Source organism: Capricornis sumatraensis, chromosome 11 (genome assembly GCF_032405125.1).
Source record: "Capricornis sumatraensis isolate serow.1 chromosome 11, serow.2, whole genome shotgun sequence".
Taxonomy (NCBI): domain Eukaryota; kingdom Metazoa; phylum Chordata; class Mammalia; order Artiodactyla; family Bovidae; genus Capricornis; species Capricornis sumatraensis.
In genome coordinates, this window is record NC_091079.1 from 79,959,951 (window position 1) to 79,981,285 (window position 21,335).

Genomic DNA, 21,335 nt, shown 5'->3' on the forward strand with positions numbered 1-21,335 from the left:
TCTTCCCGACTACTTCCTGTCATGTGACTTCCGCGGAGCGGAAACCGGCTTCAGGTGGGCTCTGCGGCGCTCCGTACTCGCGCGGACAAAGGTTGGCCGGGGGCGGTGCTTCATCTGTGTTCGCAGATCCACGCAGTTCAGCCTAAACCCAGCCGCGGAGGTGGGCGAGGCGGGCGCCCCGCCCCGCTGCCCACTCTCCCTCGTCCGCTTGAGTTGCGGCAGCGCCGCTCTAGTCAGTCACTCGTGCGCCTAGGTCTCTCGGCTTCACCCTCGCCTCCGCGAGTGTGACTCCACGCGCGGGTGCCGGAAGTGGGCTCGTGCCCTGCGGTTTCTGCTCCAGCGCGGCGACCGCCGCCACGGTGGCGGCCACTGCATCTCGTCCCACGCCCGCGGTATCAGCGGACCCTGAGCCCATGACAGGCCAGGGCCAGTCGGCGTCCGGCTGGTCGGCGTGGAGCAGCACAATATTTCGCCACGTCCACTACGAGAATCTGGTGGCGGGCGTGAGCGGCGGGGTCCTTTCCAACCTCGCGCTGCACCCGCTTGACCTCGTGAAGATCCGCTTCGCCGGTAAGAGACCAGTCAGACCCTGGGCTTCTCCTTGCTGTCACCCCGAACAGAGTGATAAAGACGCAGAGGGAGGGCTTCGTCCTCACCTGCCTCTTGCGTACTGCAGGCGAGGCGAGAGCTTAAGAATACTTCTTGCCCGGGCTCCCGTGGGACCAGATTTGAGGAAAGGGAGTCTGGTTTCAGTGGTCTGGCTGCCGGCGTCCCCTTTTCCCCGATACTGAGGAATGAGCAGAATGGATGTAAAAGTCTGAGAAAGGTCCTCATTGGTATAGAACGTGGAACTCAAAAGCCTGCTTTATAAAATAAGAAAGGGTTGATCACATTTCAGGGCTTAAACCTCACACGTGCAAATTGTTCTCCCTTGGAGATACAAGTACCCGCCACCCCCCACCCCCACCCCCAGCTTTTCGAAAGTTCTCTTCACACCACCTGGCTTTTAGGAAAGGCCTTCATTAGTAAGCCTTTTCCCGCTCACCCCCAAATCGCAAAGAATCGAAGAGGATTTTCGCCATTACAAAAAGAAGGCGAAAATCGAGAATGGAAAGTTCAGCGTTTGTTTTGCACCAAGCCCTTGAGAGGCAGCGTGCACCGCTAGCAGCACGAATGGCACCACCAGCTCCTTTCCCGGAAATTACATTCAGCATCTCAGCGTCAATCAGTCATAGCTTTGAACTGTTTCTGTGAGCATCTGTGCTTTATCTGGATTTATTTCGTGCATCCTTTAGCAAAGTGCGTGTTAAGGTAATTGCTTCTTCACGTTATGCACTTTTGGCCTATATTGAAGCTTTCATGCTTTACTTTAGCATCCGCCGGGGAAACCTGTACTTGGAAATCTTAGAATAGACACGTGTTTGCCCGCTGGGCTGAGAGGGAAATCCTGGAGTAGGGAGTAATCACATTGTTAGGAATGGGGTTGGTACAAAATTCTCTTGAAAGTTTGTTGTTGTCGTGTGTAGTATGGTGCGGGTCCTTGTGAAGGAATAAGTAGCTAGAATCCAAACAGTACAGGTTTTTATTTAGCTTTATTGAATTAAGTGCACTAAGTGAATTAACTGCATGGAAATTAAGAAAATACTTTAAAAGTTAAACTCAACATAAAATTCTGAAAAAGATAGCTTCAAAAAATGTCTTTCATAACTTTATTTGGAAACTATTTTCTGGCATTTCAGTTCTTTAACTGAAAGTGGGGTCCAGCTGCTCTCGGCTCAAAAGCAAGTAAAGAGGCAAAGTTGATAAAAGGAAACTGCTTTATTTTGAAGGTTGGAACTGGGGGCAGGGGCAGACTCATATCCCAAGGCTGAATTCCCTCCCTGCAATTGACAATCAGTGGGAAAGGACGTTTATAGGCGGAGGAAGCGGATTACAAGTGAAAACACAGGCAGCCGGACAATCATGTTGAGATTGGTCATGCAGCATAATCTTGATTGTTTTAAGTACAGCTAGTCTTCAGTTCGAGGGTCCATTTGTTCTCATTTCTTTGAGGCCAGTTGTGGCAGCTAATGTCATGGCTACAGTTTTGGTCATCATGTAATTATCTTCTGCCACCAGATGGGCGTTTCAGTATCTATAAAACTGCTTAAAAGATATGGCTCAGAATATTATCTATAAAACTGCTTAAAGGATATGGCTCAGAATACTATCTATAGCCCTTGAAGAGGAATGAAAGGTCCTTGACTTTGCTTAATGATAAACTATTAGTATTTGGTCCTGTTTTCCTTTGCTTCTGTATTTTCTCACTTTTTCAATTAAACTTATTTGACTAAAGTTTTTCTACAGACAGAAGGCTGGTGGAGGATGGAGTTGGAGGAAGGGAAGGACTAGACAGGTTAAGGTCTACCTTGAGAATTAGATCAGCAGAAGTGGTTTATCTCAAAGAGTTAGGAGAGTCTCTTCTGTTCATTTGTGTCTTAGCCTTTTAACATTTGTATAGGATATAGAAGCACCTAAATAAAGTTCTTGCCCTCAGGAAACTTACATTGTAATTTTACTCTGCTGCTGCTAAGTCATTTCAGTCCTGTTTGATTCTGTGCGACCCCACAGATGGCAACTCACCAGGCTCCTCTGTCCCTGGTATTCTCCAGGCAAGACCACTGGAGTGGATTGCCATTTCCTTCTCCAGTGCATGAAAGTGAAAAGTGAAAGTGAATTCGCTCAGTTGTGTCGACTTTTGGCAACCCCATGGACTACAGCCTACCAGGCTCCTCCATCCATGGGATTTTCCAGGCAAGAGTACTGGAGTGGGTTTCCCTGGCCTTCTCCAAATTTTAGTCTTGAGACTCAGTCAAATAAAAAGTAACTGTAGACACCATAAAATTTAGGTCAAAATGGAATAAATCCAAATACCAAAACAGGAGTAGTCATAAACTGTTAAGAAAGTTATAGATTGATGATGGCCATATATATCTGTATCTGTAAAAGTCTGATTAGCCTTGAGGTTCACCAGAGAAGGACTAAAATTTTGACAGCTGGAGAGGAGAGAGGCCATTGAAAATTAGTGAAAATTATAGAGGGTTCTCCCTAGAAGAGAACCCACAAAGACATGTAATTTCCATGGAGTTTACCACACATGCACAAATAAGAATTACGACAACAAGGAACATTCATTGAATGTTTACTTGCAATAAGAGCAATGAACTGAGAACTTTTCTTGCGGTAGATCATTTACTACTCTGAACAACACTGTGAATTTATTTTTCCCTATACACAGATGAGGATAATTGGAGTTGACTAACGTGCCCAAGTTGTAAGGTATCTGAGATTTACATCTAGATCTGAGTTAGGTCTAACTCAAAACCCTCTGGCCCTTAAGCCTTACCCCAGGAATTCCTGGTATACTGTGACTTGAGCATGAAGGCAAGAATTCTGGATTTGGTTGCAGGTGCAGACCTATATGACTTGGTATTTCTCAATTTTATGTAAGAGCAAAAGAGGTGATGGTTGAGATGATCATTTTAGAGTGCTTGGCCTGGTGAGTTTAAGACAGTGCTGTGGTGCAGACTATGCCTGAGAAAAGGGGATTCTTGGTACCAATATTCTTGAGAATATTGGTAATATTAATTAAATGGAGAGCATATTAGGAAACCAGTAGGACTGAAGTGATAGTTAAGGTAATCAAGATAGGAGGACAAAATTAAAGATCTAGGAGTTGAAGCAGGACTATGTAATAAACCCCCAGTGTGGCTGTGCACAGCACAAGTGTGGCTGTGAAATGGTGATAGAAAAGAAAACTTAGGAAGATGAATAACTGAAATAAAAATATATACTTGACCGGCCACCAGCATTAATGCTAGGATTTTTAATGCTTTCATTAAACTGAGCCCTTTTAGTAAAATTACAATACCTAGTGATGGGGATGTTAGTCTTGACCATTAAACCAAACCTGCAATATTTCAATGAGTTCAGGTGCAAATTGAAATTTGGAGGTGTCCACAATAGTTGAAGGAGTAGAAATCATTTCGTGTGAGAAATAACTAAAGAAACTAGTTTAACTTGGGACACGTGAGGGACTTAAGGTATTTAGAGAACTGCCATGTGAGAAAGGGAGCTGCCTTATTGCAGGTAATCTAAAAAGCAGAGGTTGGGTGGAAATTACAGGGAGGCAGGTTTTGGCCTGGCAAAGTGGGTGGTGCTCAGAAGTGAAACTGGCAATGAATACTAGTGGTTCAGCAGTTGGATGACAATGGCTAGAAAACATTCTTGTGTTGGGTGGAAAGGTCACTTGAGGTGATTATTGAGGCCCTTTATTACTTCAAGATATCGTTTTAAGCCATCAAGAATGGTGAGTGGGCATCTCAACAAAGAATGTGACGTAAAAATAGTAATTTTCTAAAATAACCTGAAATCCTAATAATGTATAGGTTAATCTAAGGAACCTAAATGTAGAGCGTCCTTAACGAGAATAGCATATGGTCAAGTTTTGTATGTATATGGTATTGCAGGACCTGATAGCATAAATAATAACTTACTGACTGCTTGCTATGTGCCAGGCATGCTTTTAAGACATGCTTTATATGTATTAACTCACTTAATTCTCTCTTTTATGAGAGTTAGTTTCTGTTATTTTCTCCATTATGTGCATGAGAAAACTCAGGCACAGAGTAATCTAGGAACTTACTTGGGGTTACAAAGTGTTGAAATAGGGATTCAAACTCAAGAAGTCTGATTCCATAGCTTTTGCTGTTAGACTGAAACCCCAAATGGGTAGTTTGGTATATCTAAAGGGTAAAATGCTAGAGGTTGAAATGAAATGATTCCAGAAAGTTAAGTTTCCAGATTGACACAACTTTTATGCCATGTGAAAATGGAAACCAGGTCTGGATGTTAGAAATGAGATCAGGACTGTTGTTTAGTTGCTAAGTCATGTCCGACTCTTTTCGACGCCATGGATTGCAGCACGCCAGGTTTCCCTGCCCTTTGCTATCTCCCACAGTTTGCTCAAACTCATGTCCATCAAGTCGGTGATGTCATCCAACCATCTCATCCTCTGTCACCCCCTTCTGCTCCCCCCCTCAATCTTTCCCAGCATCAGGGTCTTTTCCAATGAGTCAGCTCTTCTCATCAGGTGGCCAAAGTATTAGAGCTTCAGCTTCAGCATCAGTCCTTCCAATGAATATTCCAGACTGATTTCCTTTAGGATTAACTGGTTTGATCTCCTTGCTCTCTAAGGAACTCTCAAGAGTATTCTTCAGCACCACAGTTCAAAAACAGTTTGAGATCAGAACTGGAATTGTAGAAACCAAAGCATGAGGGTAGAAATCGAAACTACTTAGTGATTGAGAGACTACCCTTGTTGAGTGGAAAGGGTGCCTAAAAACCAGCTTTTAAAGGATGGGTAGAAGAGAAGGAAACTGCAAGAAAATTCAACGGCCAGAGAAGTAAGAGAAGAATCAGAAGAGAGGGGAGCTGGCCCAGAGAAGTGTGTTTTAGGAGGTAAACTAGGTCAGATGCTGGTCAGGGGGTAAAAAGAGAGGAATCCCAAAGTGCACATGGAGGTCTTTAAACTGCAGTGGCAGGTGGAGGCCAAACCAGCCTCCACTGGATTGAGAAGCAATGGAGGTGAGAAAGTCCAAGCTGAGATTGTAGTTTTCTCTTCTAGAAGCTTGACTGACAGGGAGGCACTGGGATCTGAAAGGAGACACTCAGGAGATGAGATATTTGAGTTTTTATTTTGTTGGGAAAAAACTAAAAATGAAGAGATTGGAGATGGAGGCAAGAAGATAATTAGTGAGATTTCGAAGGGGTTCTAAGCAAAGAGAATCTAGAGCAGTCTCTCTCAAACTTTTCTGGCCACAACTCTCAGTAGGAAATTTTTTTTTCTTTTTTTTCCCAAAACTTTTTATTTTGTTTTGGGGCATAGCTGATTAACAATGTGGTAGTTCGGGTGAACAGTGAAGGGACTCAGCCATTCTTACACATGTATCCATTCTCCTCTAGATGCCCCTCCCATCTGGGCTGGCACGTAACATTGAAGAGTTCCATGTGCTGTACAGTAGGTCCTTGTTGGTGATCCATTTGAAATGTAGCAGTGTGTACATGACCTTCCCAAAGTCCCTAACTCTCCCTTCCCCCCCGGCAACCATAAGTTTATTTTCTAAGTCTGTGAGTCTCTAGGAAATAAATTCTTATCTTTGCTACCTGATGCGAGCACACACATATTACTGAAACAAGTTTCGTAAAGCAATACCTACTGCTTGTGATGTCATTTATATTGTCTTCTACTCCAGTCTGTTGGTGGTGGTGGTTTTTGTTTTGTTCATTTGTTTTTTTTTTTTTTTTTTTAATAATTTGCTAAATCAGTTTCGACCCATCTGCAGCTTTCAAAATGCTGAGACAGAGTACAAGTAGAGGGGATTGGTTTTATTTGTTAAGAGGGACCAGCTCTTCAGTGTGACAGAGGAAAGGAGGGATAAAACTAACATGCAACAAATGAAACAGGTTGTAATAGGGTAGTTAAAATTAGTGTCCTCTGTCTGGGCTCCCTCTTGCTCAGCAAACTTTTCTATCTTCCAGTTATTGTCTGTTGGGCTTCCCTTGTGACACAGTTGGTAAAGAATCTCCCTGCAATGCAGGAGACCTGGGTTTGATTCTTGGGTCAGAAAAATCCCCTAGAGTAGGACATGGCAACGCACTCCAGTATTTCTTGCCTGGAAAATTCCGTGGACAGAGGAGCCTGGTGGACGACAGTCCATGGGGTCACAAAGAGTCACCCGTGCCTGAGTGCACATGCACACGGCTGTGTCTGTCGGCATCTGTTAGTGCTGTCATAGGCCATTGTAACAGTTACGCAGGGAGTATTTAGATGAGCTACAAAATTCTCAGTGGCAAGTGTTTTTGAGACAATTATGAGGTCATTTAGGCCAAAAATATTCACTGTATTTGATTTATATAGCAATTGTAATTCGACTTTAGAGAGGCCCAAATTCAGACCCTCTTCATCTCAGTAACTGTGCAGTTGTCTCTTGTTTTCTTGCCTCCAGGTTTTCCACCTTCAAATGCATTCCCCCCGGGGTGTCAGGGTCTCCTTTCTAAACACATATTTGATTATCTTAGGCACACCTGAACCCAAGTTTGAGAAATATGGGACTTTGATCATAGGCAAATGTTCTTTTGTGATTTTCAGGAATGTTTGTAATTATCCTGTCTTAGTCTGCTAGGGCTACCATAACAAAATACCACAGGCAGGGTGGCTTAAACCACAGAAATTGATTTTCTCCTAGTTCTGGGGGCTTGAAGTCCAAGATCAAGGGACCAGCAGGGGTGGTTTCCAGGTGGGGCCCTTCTGCTTGGCTTGCAAATGACTGCCTTCTGACTGTGTCCTCACAGGGCCTTTTCTCAGTGCTTATGCACTCCTGCTGTGTCTCCTCTTTATAAGGACACCAGTGCTACTGAATTAGGGCCCCGCTCTTAAATCTCATTTAATCTTGAAGGTCCGTCTAGTCAAGGCTATGTAGTCAAGGCTATGGTTTTTCCAGTAGTCATGTATGGATGTGAGAGTTGGACTCTGAAGAAGGCTGAGCACCGAAGAATTGATGCTTTTGAACTGTGGTGTTGGAGAAGACTCTTGAGACTCCTGTGGACTGCAAGGAGATCCAACCAGTCCATTCTGAAGGAGATCAGCCCTGGGATTTCTTTGGAAGGAATGATGCTAAAGCTGAAACTCCAGTACTTTGGCCACCTGATGCGAAGAGTTGACTCATTGGAGAAGACTTTGATGCTGGGAGGGATTGGGGGCAGGAGGAGAAGGGGACGACAGAGGATGAGATGGCTGGATGGCATCACTGACTCGATGGATGTGAATCTAAGTGAGCTCCGGGAGTTGGTGATGGACAGGGATGTGCCAGGGTCCAGCCCTGGTGGATCCAGGGTGATTTGAAGGTGGGGACGGAGTCAGTGTCCTTGGAAAAATACATATTTAATTACAGATATATAGAGAGATTAGAAATGGATAGTGTAGTAGGAAAATTAGTGGAGAAAAAGAAACTGAATAACTTGGTTTACGTGGAATAGCATCCATGCTCCAGATGGGAATCCAGCCAGAAAAATGGGGAGCAAGAAAGAAACGACATGGGGGAATCAGTCTTTCCAGAAACTGATCCTCTTTCTTTATTTTTGGGTTTGCTTATATACCTTTTGTTACACATAGGGATGAGTACAGAGTCACGCGAGGGTCAGCAGTCCTGACCTTTATCAAAATCAGGTGCTTTACGTAAAAAAAAAGATCTTAGGGGTTTTACATCATCTTCTGGCCATGAGACCTGCTGACTGACATTTTATGATCCTTTCTTTCTGATAACCAAAAAACTTATTTTTTCCAAGGGTGTTTTTTCTTAAACCAGGCACCACCCTCCAAATAAAGTTGCATTCCTATAGGGTGAGGGTGTAGTGAGTTACAGTCGAGAAAGGAATTTATTTAACCCAAGGTTAACATGATTAATCTTAAAGGTTAATACTTATTTCTCCTATATGCTTAAAGGTTAATACTTACTTCTCGTATATGCTAGTTATATTCATTATAAGGGCAGGGAATATGGAGATTTAGCAGCAAACATCAGCCCAACAAATGAAAATCCTTTCACCAGTGTTCCCCTTAAGATCTATTTAGTCTTAAGATAGTGATAAAGTTACATTTTTACATAGCAAGGACACAGTGATTTATAACAAAGTACAGTGATCTATTACAAAAGAGAAAATTCATTTACTCAAAAAGTCTAGTATTGCTAACCTTAAAAACTACTATATTTCCTTTTCTATATTCCAGATACATTGATTAATATATTCCCAGGTGCCTAAGGATATGGAGGCCTGGTGGCAATCATTGACTCAACAATGAGAAAAGCCCTATGCTAATTAAGGCTCTCAAAATACTCCAAAACTCTCTGTGCTGTTTATGGTTGAGAGGTAGTAAACAATCATGCCTGGTGGCAGGAGTATGGATAATCCTGTCACACAAGCTAGTCTGTTAGCAGAGAGGTTTGACCTGAGACACCCTTGTCACACCCAGGGCAGGGAATTAGCAGCAATTATTGGCACAACAAATGAAAAACCCTTCACCAATATAATTCCTAACCAACCCACTATACTAATAATTTCTTACTCCCCAAAAGAATTTGCCTTTAGTAAGTCTAAAACATCTCCTGCCTCTCAGGTTGGGAGGCTGTAAACAATCACATGTGGCCAGACAAACCTATACAGGCGGGCTAGATAACCTTCAGAAGAGTTCGTAAGTTGAAACACTCTTGTCACACCCAGGAATCTTTATTAACTGGAGCTGCAAGTTAACTCCTTCTCTGAGAGAACCGGTGGGGAACAGCCCCCCATAAAGTCAGAGGTGTAGGCGAGAGCATGAAACAGTAAAGTAGACTCTGGTTTGGGGGGTAGATGCTCGGGAACAGGGGGTTTCCTGAGGCTTGATCACGCCTTTGCGTATGCCAAGCCTCCTTCTTCATGACCTTTGCTATGGGCGGAGTTCCTCACGCTGGCCCCCGGCAGGGATGTCTGGCGTGCCGCGATTCATGGGGTCGCAAAGAGTCGGACACGACTGAGTGACTGAACTGAACTGAACCTCCTTATCGGCCCTATGCCAAGTACACTCACATTGGGGGTTAGGACTTCAATATATGAACTAGAGGAAGGATCGGAGAAGGCAATGGCACCCCACTCCAGTACTCTTGCCTGGAAAATCCCATGGACGGAGGAGCCTGGTGGGCTACAGTCCATGGGGTCGCTAAGAGTTGGGCACGACAGCAACTTCACTTTCACTTTTCACTTTCATGCATTGGAGAAGGAAATGGCAACCCACTCCAGTGTTCTTGCCTGGAGAATCCCAGGGATGGGGGAGCCTGGTGGGCTGCCGTCTGTGGGGTCGCACAGAGTCGGACACGACTGAAGCGACTTAGTAGCAGTAGTAGCAGTAGCAGTAGCAGCAGTAGAGGAAGGATGCAGTTCCGTCCTTAAAGAAGCCCTTGTCCTTCTTCATAAGCTCATTTCCTACCATCCTTTCCCTCTGAGAGCTGTGCGCTTCAGCTGTACCATGTCTCCAGGATTCTCCCCAGCAGCGCCAGGTGCTGTGATGCTTCATGTATTTGTACGAGCTGTACACTTGTCTGGAGAGAAATTTTCTCTCCTTTTCCCAAAGAGAAGTCCCTAATCATCTTCAGGACTCTCCCCTTTATCTGCTCTCTCGCTTTGCCTGTTACCCTCCTGCCTCTCTCCAGGGGCTCATCTATATAGTGGTGATCATGTTTCTTCCTTATTCCTGTAGCTCTTCAGAGGTGAACCACAGTGCTTATGACTTTGTCATGAGATTGTTTGTCCATTTTACCTTGAGAATTATATCCTCCTCAGGGTCAGAGTTTGTGTCATACTTAGACTTATATTCCTTCTTTGCCTGGCAATGATAAGGAATCAATACATTGTTTTCTTAAATTATTATTTTTTTTACAAAAAATTATCTGTGAACAAATGAATATTTTTCAAAATTAAAGATTTGATCCTAAATATATAATAAAGTAGATAAGGTTATAGTATTAATGAAGTATAGGGTACAGAATGATGTTGCCTATTACTGATATTTCATACTCTATTTCTAGGATTAAATGACTTCTCAAAACAAAGGAATCGTTGGTTCATATATGAATCAGTGTGATTTTTGTTTTGTTTTTTTTTTAACCTCAAAAGAAGAATTGTGTTGTGAGCTTGTTGAAAGGAAAACTTACTTAGAAGGCATTTAATACAGGAAAATGAGAGCCATGAAATCCAAGGGAACCACCAGAAAGATTCTAAAGTACACAGCAAAACATTTCTTGAGAACCAGTTACTCAGCTCCATCCCTTTAAACTTATCTTTTATAAAACTCACAACAACCTTCGAGGTAGGGAATGTTTATCCCCACTTTTATAAAAGAGGATGCTAAACCTCAGGAAGAAAACACCAGGTAGCTAATGAGGGAAGTTAAATATCAAAACCCGGGTCATCTAACAAAGCCTAGTGTACTTTAATCTCACTTCATGGTGTAACATTGTCAAGGTTAATGATGAAAGAAACTGGCTTTCCCCCTTTGCCTGGCATTGGTATATAGTGTCTCTTTGCCAGGTTGAGTATGCACAAAAGTAGTGGTGAGGGCACACTGAACTAGGCATGCCTGGATATGACTAGTGCACTGTAATTTGTATAAACTTTCTGGGGGGACAGTTTTGAGTGTGAAATTTGTAACCTTAAATTTATTCCCTTTGCTGCTGCTGCTAAGTCGCTTCAGTCGTGTCTGACTCTGTGCGACCCCATAGACGGCAGCCCATGAGGCTCCCCCGTCCCTGGGATTCTCCAGGCAAGAACACTGGAGTGGGTTGCCATTTCCTTCTCCAATGCATGAAAGTGAAAAGTGAAAGTGAAGTCGCTCAGTCGTGTCGGACTCTTAGTGACCCCATGGACTGCGGCCCACCAGGCTCCTCCGTCCATGGGATTTTCCAGGCAAGAGTGCTGGAGTGGGGTGCCATCTTTAACCTCTTCTAATTCCCCTTCTAAGTATATAAGGATTTGTGCAAATTGTTGACAAGAATTTTCTTTAGAGACCTTTCGATAATAGCAAAGAGAAAAAAACAATTCACATGCCAACCAGAGGACTGTTTGTACGAATGATGGGATATCTGTGAGAGGCAGCACCATCATATCATTGTTCAGATCTTAGTTTTGAAAGGCTTTAGAAATCTTTTTTGGTAAGGAAGGGGGGGATCTTTTGGAAATCCTATTTTACCATGTATTGATTTTATAAAAACATAATCGGTATTATAACTTTGGCATTCTCTTTCATTCCATTTCCCTGTAGGAAACAGAAGACACATTCAAAATAGGATAGCTCTTGGAGCATTGTTGTTGTTCAGTGGCTAAGTCATATCTGACTCTTTGTGACCCTATGGACTGCAGCACTCCAGGCTTCCCTGTCCTTCACTGTTTCCCGAAGTTTGCTCAAGTTCATGTCCATTGAGTTCAGTAATCCTATAACTATCCCATCTTTTGCAACCCTCTTCTCCTTTTGCTTTCAATCTTTCCCAGCATCAGTGTCTTTTCCAATGAACCAGCTATTCGCATCAGGTGGCCAAAGTGTTGGAGTCCTTCCAATGAATATTCAAAGTTGATTTCCTTTAGGATTGACTGGTTGATCTCCTTGCAGTCCAAGGGACTCTCAAGAGTCTTCTCCAACACCGCAATTCAAATGCATCAATTCTTTAGTGTTCAGCCTTCTTTATGGTCCAACTCTCACATCCATACCTGACTGCTGGGAAAACCGTAGGTTTGATTATATGGACCTTCGTTGGACAAGTGATGTCTCTGCTTTTTAATATGCTGTCTAGGTTTGTCATAGCTTTCCTTCCAAGAAGCAAACATCTTCCAATTTCATGGCTATAGTCACCATCCACAGTGACTTTGGAGCCCTAGAAAAGAAAATCTGTCACCGCTTCTACGTTTTCCTCCTCTATTTGCCTTGAAATGATGGGACCGGATGCCATAATCATACTTTTTTGAATGTTGAGTTTTAAGCCAGCCTTTCACTCTTCTCTTTCACCCTCATCAAGAGGTTCTTTAGTTCCTCTTCGTTTTCTGCCATTAGAGTGGTATCATCTTATCTCTAAGGTTGTTGATATTTCTCCCAGCAATCTTGATCCCAGCTTGTGCTTCATCCAGCCCATCATTACACATGATGTACTCTCCATATAACTTAAATAAACAGGGTGACAATATACAGCCTTGTTGTACTCGTTTCCCAGTTTTGAACCAGTCAGTTGTTCTATGTAAGGTTCTAATTGTTGCTTCTTGACCCAAATATAGGTTTCTCAGGAGACAGGTAAGGTGATCTGGTATTCCTGTCTCTCGATAAATTTTCCAGTTTGTTGTGGTCCACACAGTCAAAGGCTTTAGCATAGTCAGTGAAGCAGAAGTTGATATTTTTCTGAAATTCCTTTGCTTTCTTTATGATCCAGTGAATGTTGGCAGTTTGATCTTTGATTCCTCTGCCTTTTCTAAATCCAGCTTGTACATTGGAAGTTCTTGATACACATACTGCTAAAGCCTAGCTTGAAGGATTTTGAGCATAACCTTACTAACATGGGAAATGAGTGTAATTGCCCGGTAGTTTGAAAATTCTTCAGCATTGCCCTTCTTTAGGATTGGAATGAAAACTGAGCTTTTCCAGTCCTGTGGCTACTGCTGAGTTTCCACATTTGTGGCATATTGAGTGCAGCAAAAGGACTGTTTACAAAGATGTAAGCAGGTTAGTAGGACAAGGCTGTGTGTTCTCACCCTGTTTATTTAATTTACATGGAGAGAACATCATGCAAAATGCCAGACTGGATGAATCACAAGCTGGAATCAAGATTGCAGGGAGAAATATCAATAACCTTGGATATGCAGACACCACCACCCTAATGGCAGAAAGCAAAAAGGAATGACAGAGCCTCTTGACGAAGGTGAAAGAGGAAAGTGAAAAGGCTGGCTTAACACTCAGCGTTCAAAAACTAAGATCATGGCATCTGGTCCCATCATTTCATGGCAAACTTGGGCTCCAAAATCACTGTGGATGGTGACTGCAACCATAAAATTAAAAGATGCTTGCTGCTTGGAAGGAAAACTATGACAAACCTAGACAGTGCATTAAAAAGCAGAGACATCACTTGCTGACAAAGGTCTGTATAGTCAGACCTATGGTTTTTCCAGTAAACATATACAAATGTGAAAGTTGGACCACAAAGAAGACAGCATCAAAGAATTGATGCCTTCAAATTGTGGTGCTGGAGAATACTCTTGAGAGTCCCTTGGACTACAAGATCAAACAAGTCAATCCTAAAGGAATCAACCCTGAATATTCATTGGGAGGACTGATGCTGAAGTTCCAATACTTTGGCCACCTGATGGGAAGAGCTGATTCATTGGAAAAGACCCTGATGCTGGGAAAGATTGAAAGCAAAAGGAGAAGAGTGTGGCAGAGGATGAGATGATTGGATTGTATCACCAACTCAATGGACATAAATTTGAGCAAACTCCAGGAAATAGTGGAGGACAGGGAAACCTTGCAACCATGGGGTCACAAAGAGTCAGAATGACTTAGGGACTGAACAAAAACAATGCATATTATAGGAAAACCACAAGGAATAATGCAGTATTTTGGGACTAGAAACAGTTTGGGCTGTTGTCACCTGAAGGGCCCCAGGACAGGGAGAGTCATTGGGAGAGGGCCACCTTGAGAGGAACTGTGACTTTCAGTAGAGGAATGCAGCCTACCCAAGGCAACCTCTGCAAGAATAAATAATATCTGCATCTGCTCTCTTCTGTCCCTTTCATCTGCCTGGGCTCACCACCAGCCCAACTCAACTAGAAGCTAGAGGCATCATCAGACTTCTAGAGCAGAACATGGTAGAGAAGAGTGGACTCTGGTTCTGGAAAGGAAATGGAAAATATTCAGGCTATATCAATTGAGCACATATATTTTGAAAGCCTGCAATGTACAAAGCACTATGATTGGAGTGTACATATTGCAGTGAAAAAGTAGTCTCTGCTCTCAGAGACAGAGAAGGCAATGGCACCCCACTCCAGTCCTCTTGCCTGGAAAATCCCATGGACGGAGGAGTCTGGTGGGCTGCAGTCCATGGGGTCGCTAAGAGTTGGACATGACTGAGCAACTTCACTTTCACTTTTCACTTTCATGAGTTGGAGAAGGAAATGGCACCCCGCTCCAGTGTTCTTGCCTGGAGAATCCCAGGGACAGTGAAGCCTGGTGGGTTGCCGTCTATGGGGTCGCACAGAATCGGACACGACTGAAGCGACTTAGCAGCAGCAGCTCTCACAGAGCGATGAGAAGCCAGGATAATTGAACAAAACAACCCCAGTAATTATTGGAACGAAGAGTATTTTATTATGGTAGGGAATGTATGGTATGCCATGGGAAACCGCATCTAGAGGGTATGAAGGGATCCCCAAAGAAACGATTGTTAAACTGAGACCTGAAAGAGGAATCAAAGTTACCTGTATGAAGGAATAGGTAGGAAGTGTTAAAGTCAGAGGCTGTGTACGAACTGAAAACTGTTGAACATTCTAGCAATTTTCATCAAATATTTTGAAGTGTAGGCTTCAGTGAGCCAAATACTATGCAGTAAGTTCCCTAAGGCAGCTTTGTTGAACAGAGAGAGAGAATGAAGAGGAGACTGGGGCTTGTGGCAGAAGGGTAATGGAGGGTCTTATGTAATGTGTTAAGGAATAATGTTCTTTATTGTTTGGGGTGTAGAATAGTTTTAAGTATAATAAATAAGTGATTTATTGAAATGCCCATTTCTGGAAAGATTTCTCAACCTGCAGTGCAACTAGTGGGGAAAGGCAGCAAAACTAGAGATAAGAAAGCTAATTTAATTTCTATTGCTAGTGATGGTGTTCTAAATGGGCAACGGCAGTGTGAACTGAGAGACATGGATGTGTCCAGGAAAAGACTTGGGATGTAGAATCAACAGGATGTCTTAATTGGTAAGAGGTTGTGAAAGGAGGGGTGTCACGGTTTCTTGTCTTGAGCATCTGTATAGATGATGTGTTAGTTGCTAAACCAGGTCCAACTCTTGAGACTCCATGGACTGTAGCCTACCAAGCTCCTCTGTCCGTGGATTCTCCAGGCAAGAATACTGCAGTGGGGAATACCATTCCCTTCTCCAAGGGATCTTCCCGAGTCAGGGATCAAACCAGGGTCTCCTGCATTGCAGGGAGATTCTTTACCGTTGTAGCTACCAGAGAATCCCTGTTTATTGACCAACACAGAGTAGCGAATAAGAGCATCTTCGAAAGGGATGGAGAAAACTAGTTCAGTTTTGGATTTGTTGAAGCTGCAGTGTTTGTTAGTTGCATTATTTATGTAGATTTGAAGATCAACCAAAGGGTCTGGTCTAGAGGTCGAGGACTGGCATTTATATCCACAGGCAAAGGAGAAAGGGAAGTATAGTAGAATAAGGGCAGTCATCTTGGAGTGGTGGCATTGTGCGTGGTTTTTATTTTCCTTATGCCTTCCTATTGGAGAAGGAAATAGCAACCCACTCCAGTATTCTTGCCTGGAGAATTCCATGGACAGAGGAGCCTGGCAGGCTACAGTCTATGGGGTCGCGAAGAATTGACCACGACTAGTGACTAAGCACATGCCTTCCTATATTTTGTAAGTGTTCTGCAGCATACATGTTTTGCTTTTTAAAACACCATTTTGAATGACTGTATGCTGAAAGTGAAAGTGAAGTTACTCAGTCGTGTCCAGCTTTTTGCAACCCCGTGGACTGTAGCCCATCTGGCCCCTCTGTTCATGGAATTCTTCAGGCAAGGGTACTGGAGTGGGTTGCCATTTCCTTCTCCAGGGGATCTTCCCAACCCAGTTATCGAACCTAGGTTGCCCGCATTGCAGACAGATGCTTTACCATCTGAGCCACCAGGGAAGCTTTCCCTTCTTCAGGGGAATCTTCCCAACCCAGGGATCAAACCCAAGTCTCCCACATTCCAGGTGGATTCCTTACCAGCTGCGCCACAAGGGAAGCCCAAGAATACTGGAGTAAGTAGCCTATCCCTTCTCCAGTAGTTCTTCCCAACCCAGGAACTGAACCAGGGTCTCCTGCATTGCAGGCAGATTCTTTACCAACTGAGCTATCAGGGAAGCCCAATTGTATGCTAGTTTAATATTTATTACATGAAGAAGGTTTTTAAAAGTCCTTTTATTGGAGATGTGAAGCATCTGAAAATGTTCTTGGGTGAAGGATAACAGAAGTAAAGGTTAAAAAGTTTTCCCTAGGCCTGCGTTGTTTTATTTTATTGCAAAAGGTACGTCATCATTGTTTACTTTACGTCGTCAAATTTGTATTGTTGAACTGTTGTTATCATTCATCCCCTGTAACTACTCACAGCCAGTCTCGTTCTCTGCAGATAGCCACTATTAACCATATGTATGCTTCAGTCTATTCCTTTTATAGCTGTCAATCTTTCTGAATATTTAGAGTAGTCCACAGTATAAATATATCATAATTTATCTAAACATTTCCCTGTTTTTGGATATTGAAATTACTTTCACTTTTGCCATCACAGAAGATGCTTCAGTGAACCTCGTTGTATGTGTATCTTTGTAAATTTGGGGCCATATTTAAATAGGATATATTTTTAATGGAACTTCTAAGTCAAAGAATAATTGCATTTGAATTTTTATTGAGTTCAGTTTAGTCGCTCAGTAGTGTCTGACTCTTTGCGACCCCATGAACCACAGCACGCCAGGCCTCCCTGTCCATCACCAGCTCCCGCAGTTTACCCAAACCCATGTCCATTGAGTCGGTGATGCCATCCAACCATCTCATCCTCTGTGATCCCCTTCTCCTCCTGCCCTCAATCTTTCCCAGCATCAGGGTCTTTCAAATGAGTCAGCTCTTCACATCAGGGGGCCAAAGTATTGGAGTTTCAGCTTCAACATCAGTCCTTCCAATGAACACCCAGGACTGATCTCCTTTAGGATGGACTGGTTGGATCTCCTTGCAGTCCAAGGGCCTCTCAAGAGTCTTCTCCAACACCACAGTTCAAAGGCATCAATTCTTCTGCACTCAACTTTCTTTATAGTCCAACTCTCACATCCATACATGACTACTAGAAAAACCATAGCCTTGACTAGATGGACCTTTATTGACAAAGTAATGTCTTTGCTTTTTAATATGCTGTCTAGGTTGGTCATAACTTTCCTTCCAAGGAGTAAGCGTCTTATTAGATAGTGTTAAACTTCTCTCAAAAAGGTCATGAAAATTTCCCTGTAACAAATCATAAAGCTCTTTTAATTCTGAAGGTAAAAAAAGAGAAAAAACTACCTTGTCTAATTTGTATTTTATTGGTGAAGTTGAAAACTCTTTCAGTGCTTTTTTATCAAATACAATATTATATATTACAGGTGTACAATATAGTAATTCACAGTTTTTAGAGGTTATACTCCATTTATAAAATATTTGCTTAATTTCTCATGTTGTATGTATGACATTCTTTTTAAAATTTTTTATTTTATATTGAATATAGTTCATTTACAACATTGTGTTAGTTTCAGGTGTACAGTAAAGTGATTCAGTTATATATGTATGCATGTATCTATTCTTTTTCTATATAGGTTATTAAAGAGTATTGAGTAGAGTTCCCTGTGCTCCACCCTTAGGTCCTTGTTGATTATTTATTTTATATATAGTAGTATGTGTATGTTAATCCTAGCCTTCTAATTTACCCCTTACTCTCACCTTTCCCCTTTGGTAACCACAAGTTTGTTTTCTAAGTCTGTGAGTCTATTTCTGTGTTGTAAATAAGTTGGGTGGTATCATTTTTCTAGATTCCACATGTGAGCAATATATGATATTTGTCTTTGACTTCAGTTAGTACGATAGGTCCATCCATATTGCTGTAAATGGCATCACTTCGTTCTTTTGTATTATTTCACTGTGTGCATGTATATCTGTGTATGTGTGTGTGTGTGTGCTCGGTTGCACAGTCATGTCTCTTTGCATGTATATATGTATCTTTATCCTTTCATCTGTCATTGGACATTTAAGTTGCTTCGGTGTCTTGGCTATTGTAAATAGTGCTGCAGTGAACATTGAGGTGCATTTATCTTTTTGAATGAGAGTTTTATCCAGATATATGCCAAGGAAGGGGATCGCCAGATCCAAAAGCTTTCAAGTGTAATTAGGTCCTCTTTGTTTATTTTTGTTTTTATTTTTATTACTGTAGGAGGAGGATCAAAAAAGATTTTGCTGCAGTTTATGTCAGAGTGTTCTGCCTATGTTTCCCTCTTAAGAGTTTTATGGTAATCATTCTTAAATTTAGGTCTTTAATCCATTTTCAGTTTATTTTGTACATAGTGTTAGGGAATGTCCTAATTCCATTCTTTCGCACGTAGCTATCCAGTTTTCCCAGCACACTTATGAAGGGGCTGTCTTTTCTCCATTGTACATTCTTCGCCTCCTTTGTCACAGATTAATTGGCCGTAAGCGGGTGGGTTTATTTCTGGCGTCTCCACTCTATTCCATTTGACCGTGTGTAATTTTCTGTGAATCAGCAGTTTATGTAATTTGCCCATAAAATTTTTAGGGACTGTTTGTTGTTTTCTTATTTGTGAATCCTTTTTAGTAAATTTAGATATATTACGTCTGTATTATTCTTTTCAATCTCTTCTTGGTTTGTGAAATCTTTCATAAAACAGAAGTTACTTAAAATAAGTGTTATCTTTTAAACTTCCAAAACATTCTTATGGAATTCTTATTTTAAAAACAGAATGTATATTGTATCACTTAGTTTTTGTTTTACCCTATCATGTTTTATTAATTTAGAACTTTTGAGAGAAAAGAATGGATGAAATTTTCTACTTTCTCTTCTGATGTTGATGTGTGTATTGGTGGGGATGGTGGCAAGAGAATTTCCAGAAACATTTATTCCATTCTGTATATTTTCTTTCTTTATCACTGCTCATATTTTTATCCAGGTTTTTATTGAGAGCATACTAAACACTTAAAACTTGGATAAATATATGAATGCATTAATTTTAAAATGTCAAATCTTGGAAAAGAATCTTATCAACAAAAAATTGTTTTCTTTTGAATTTACCTCCTTTCTATGACTGATTGTGTGACATGTTTATAATTCAGAGCGAGAACTTTGCTTCCACCTAACTCTGTGTATCCTTTACTGCAGTGAGTGACGGATTGGAATTGAGACCAAAATATAAAGGAATTTTGCATTGCTTGACCACCATTTGGAAACTTGATGGACTACGGGGACTTTACCAAGGAGTAACCCCAAATGTGTGGGGTGCAGGTTTATCCTGGGGACTCTACTTTTTTTTGTGAGTAGCTCTGGGAGATTTTACAGTTGTAAATAAAAAGGAATTTTTGTTTTTAATGATTTTTTAAAAAATCAGTTGGTAAAGCAAAATGAATCATTTAAGCAGTTTCTCTGACTTCAATAGTTAGGAAGCATAGAATGCCTTATTAGTCTCATTTTCTGTACGCTTTTATCATTTATCAGAGGCATTTGGTTTGGGAAAAAGTTCTCAATAGGAAGAAGGTAAAAGGAAGGGATGGACACTCTTCCAGAATCCATTTCTGCGAGATGAATCAGGAAGGTGGCTTCCCAAAATACATGTGATTCATGCTGAAGTTGACAGAGCAGAAGTGGACAGATCTCGGAGCCCTCGTCAGTACATGTGTCACAGAACAGCCCTTTGGGAAACGAAAGTCAAAACCAGTGCATGACTGAGAGAGTCTTGAGGCATGTTTCTTCTTACCTCCTGTTTGACCTGCTCCTTCATCTTCAAAGCTCGTTCATTTCCTGACTCCTTTACTGGCATCACCATTTGTTATTCCGTCCAGAGGATGCTTACTGAAGAGCCACAGGCAGCACCTGTGGCAGCCACATTCAAGTTACTGAGTGTTCAAGGGTGAGGAAACAAAGCGTTATCACCCTGCGGTGGAGGAGCGTGTGCTGCCCTGAGCTTGCCTCTCATGTTCGAAACTGAATCCATGAATGGGGAGGCTTTTGTTTAATACATGGCATTTTAGGGAAACATCAGTTCAGTTCAGTCGTTCAGTTGTGTCCGACTCTTTGTGACCCCATGAACTGCAGCACGCCAGGCCTCCCTGTCCATCACCAACTCCTGGAGTTTACTCAAACTCATATCCATTTAGTGAGTGATGCCATCCAACCATCTCATCCTCTGTCATCCCCTTCTCTCGCCTCAATCTTTCCCAGCATCAGGGTCTTTTCAAATGTGTCAGCTCTTCGCATCAGGTGGCCAAAGCATTAGAGTTTCAGCTTCAACATCAGTCCTTCCAATGAACATTCAGGACTGATTTCCTTTAGGATGGACTAGTTGGATCTCCTTGCAGTCCAAGGGACTCTCAAGAGTCTTCTCCAGCACCACAGTTCTAAAGCAGCAATTCTTCAGTGCTCAGCTTTCTTTATAGTCCAACTCTCAGATCCATACATGACTAGTGGAAAAACCATAGCCTTGACTAGATGGACCTTTGTTGGCAAAGTAATGTCTCTGCTTTTTAATATGGTGTCTAGGTTGGTCATAACTTTTCTTTCAAGGAGCAAGCATGTGTTTATCTCATGGCTGCAATCACCATCTGCAGTGATTTGGAGCCCCCAAAAATAAAGTTAGCCACTGTTTCCACTGTTTCTCCTGGTATATTTGCCTTTGCCTCTTTTGTGTCCTGTAGTTTACTTGATCTCTTATAATCTTACGG

General features: G+C 42.1%; 1 protein-coding gene across 1 annotated transcript in view; it reads left to right on the top strand.

Annotated features, from left to right (window-relative positions):
* The first annotated feature begins 157 nt into the window (after positions 1–157).
* The window catches only part of SLC25A32 (solute carrier family 25 member 32), a 28,050-nt gene continuing 6,872 nt past the window's right edge, over positions 158–21,335 (top strand). The window contains exons 1-2 of the mRNA XM_068983380.1: positions 158–570; positions 19,780–19,930. Of these exons, the coding sequence (XP_068839481.1) occupies positions 414–570; positions 19,780–19,930 (308 nt within the window). The 5' untranslated portion in view covers positions 158–413. The remainder of the gene's footprint in view (positions 571–19,779; positions 19,931–21,335) is intronic.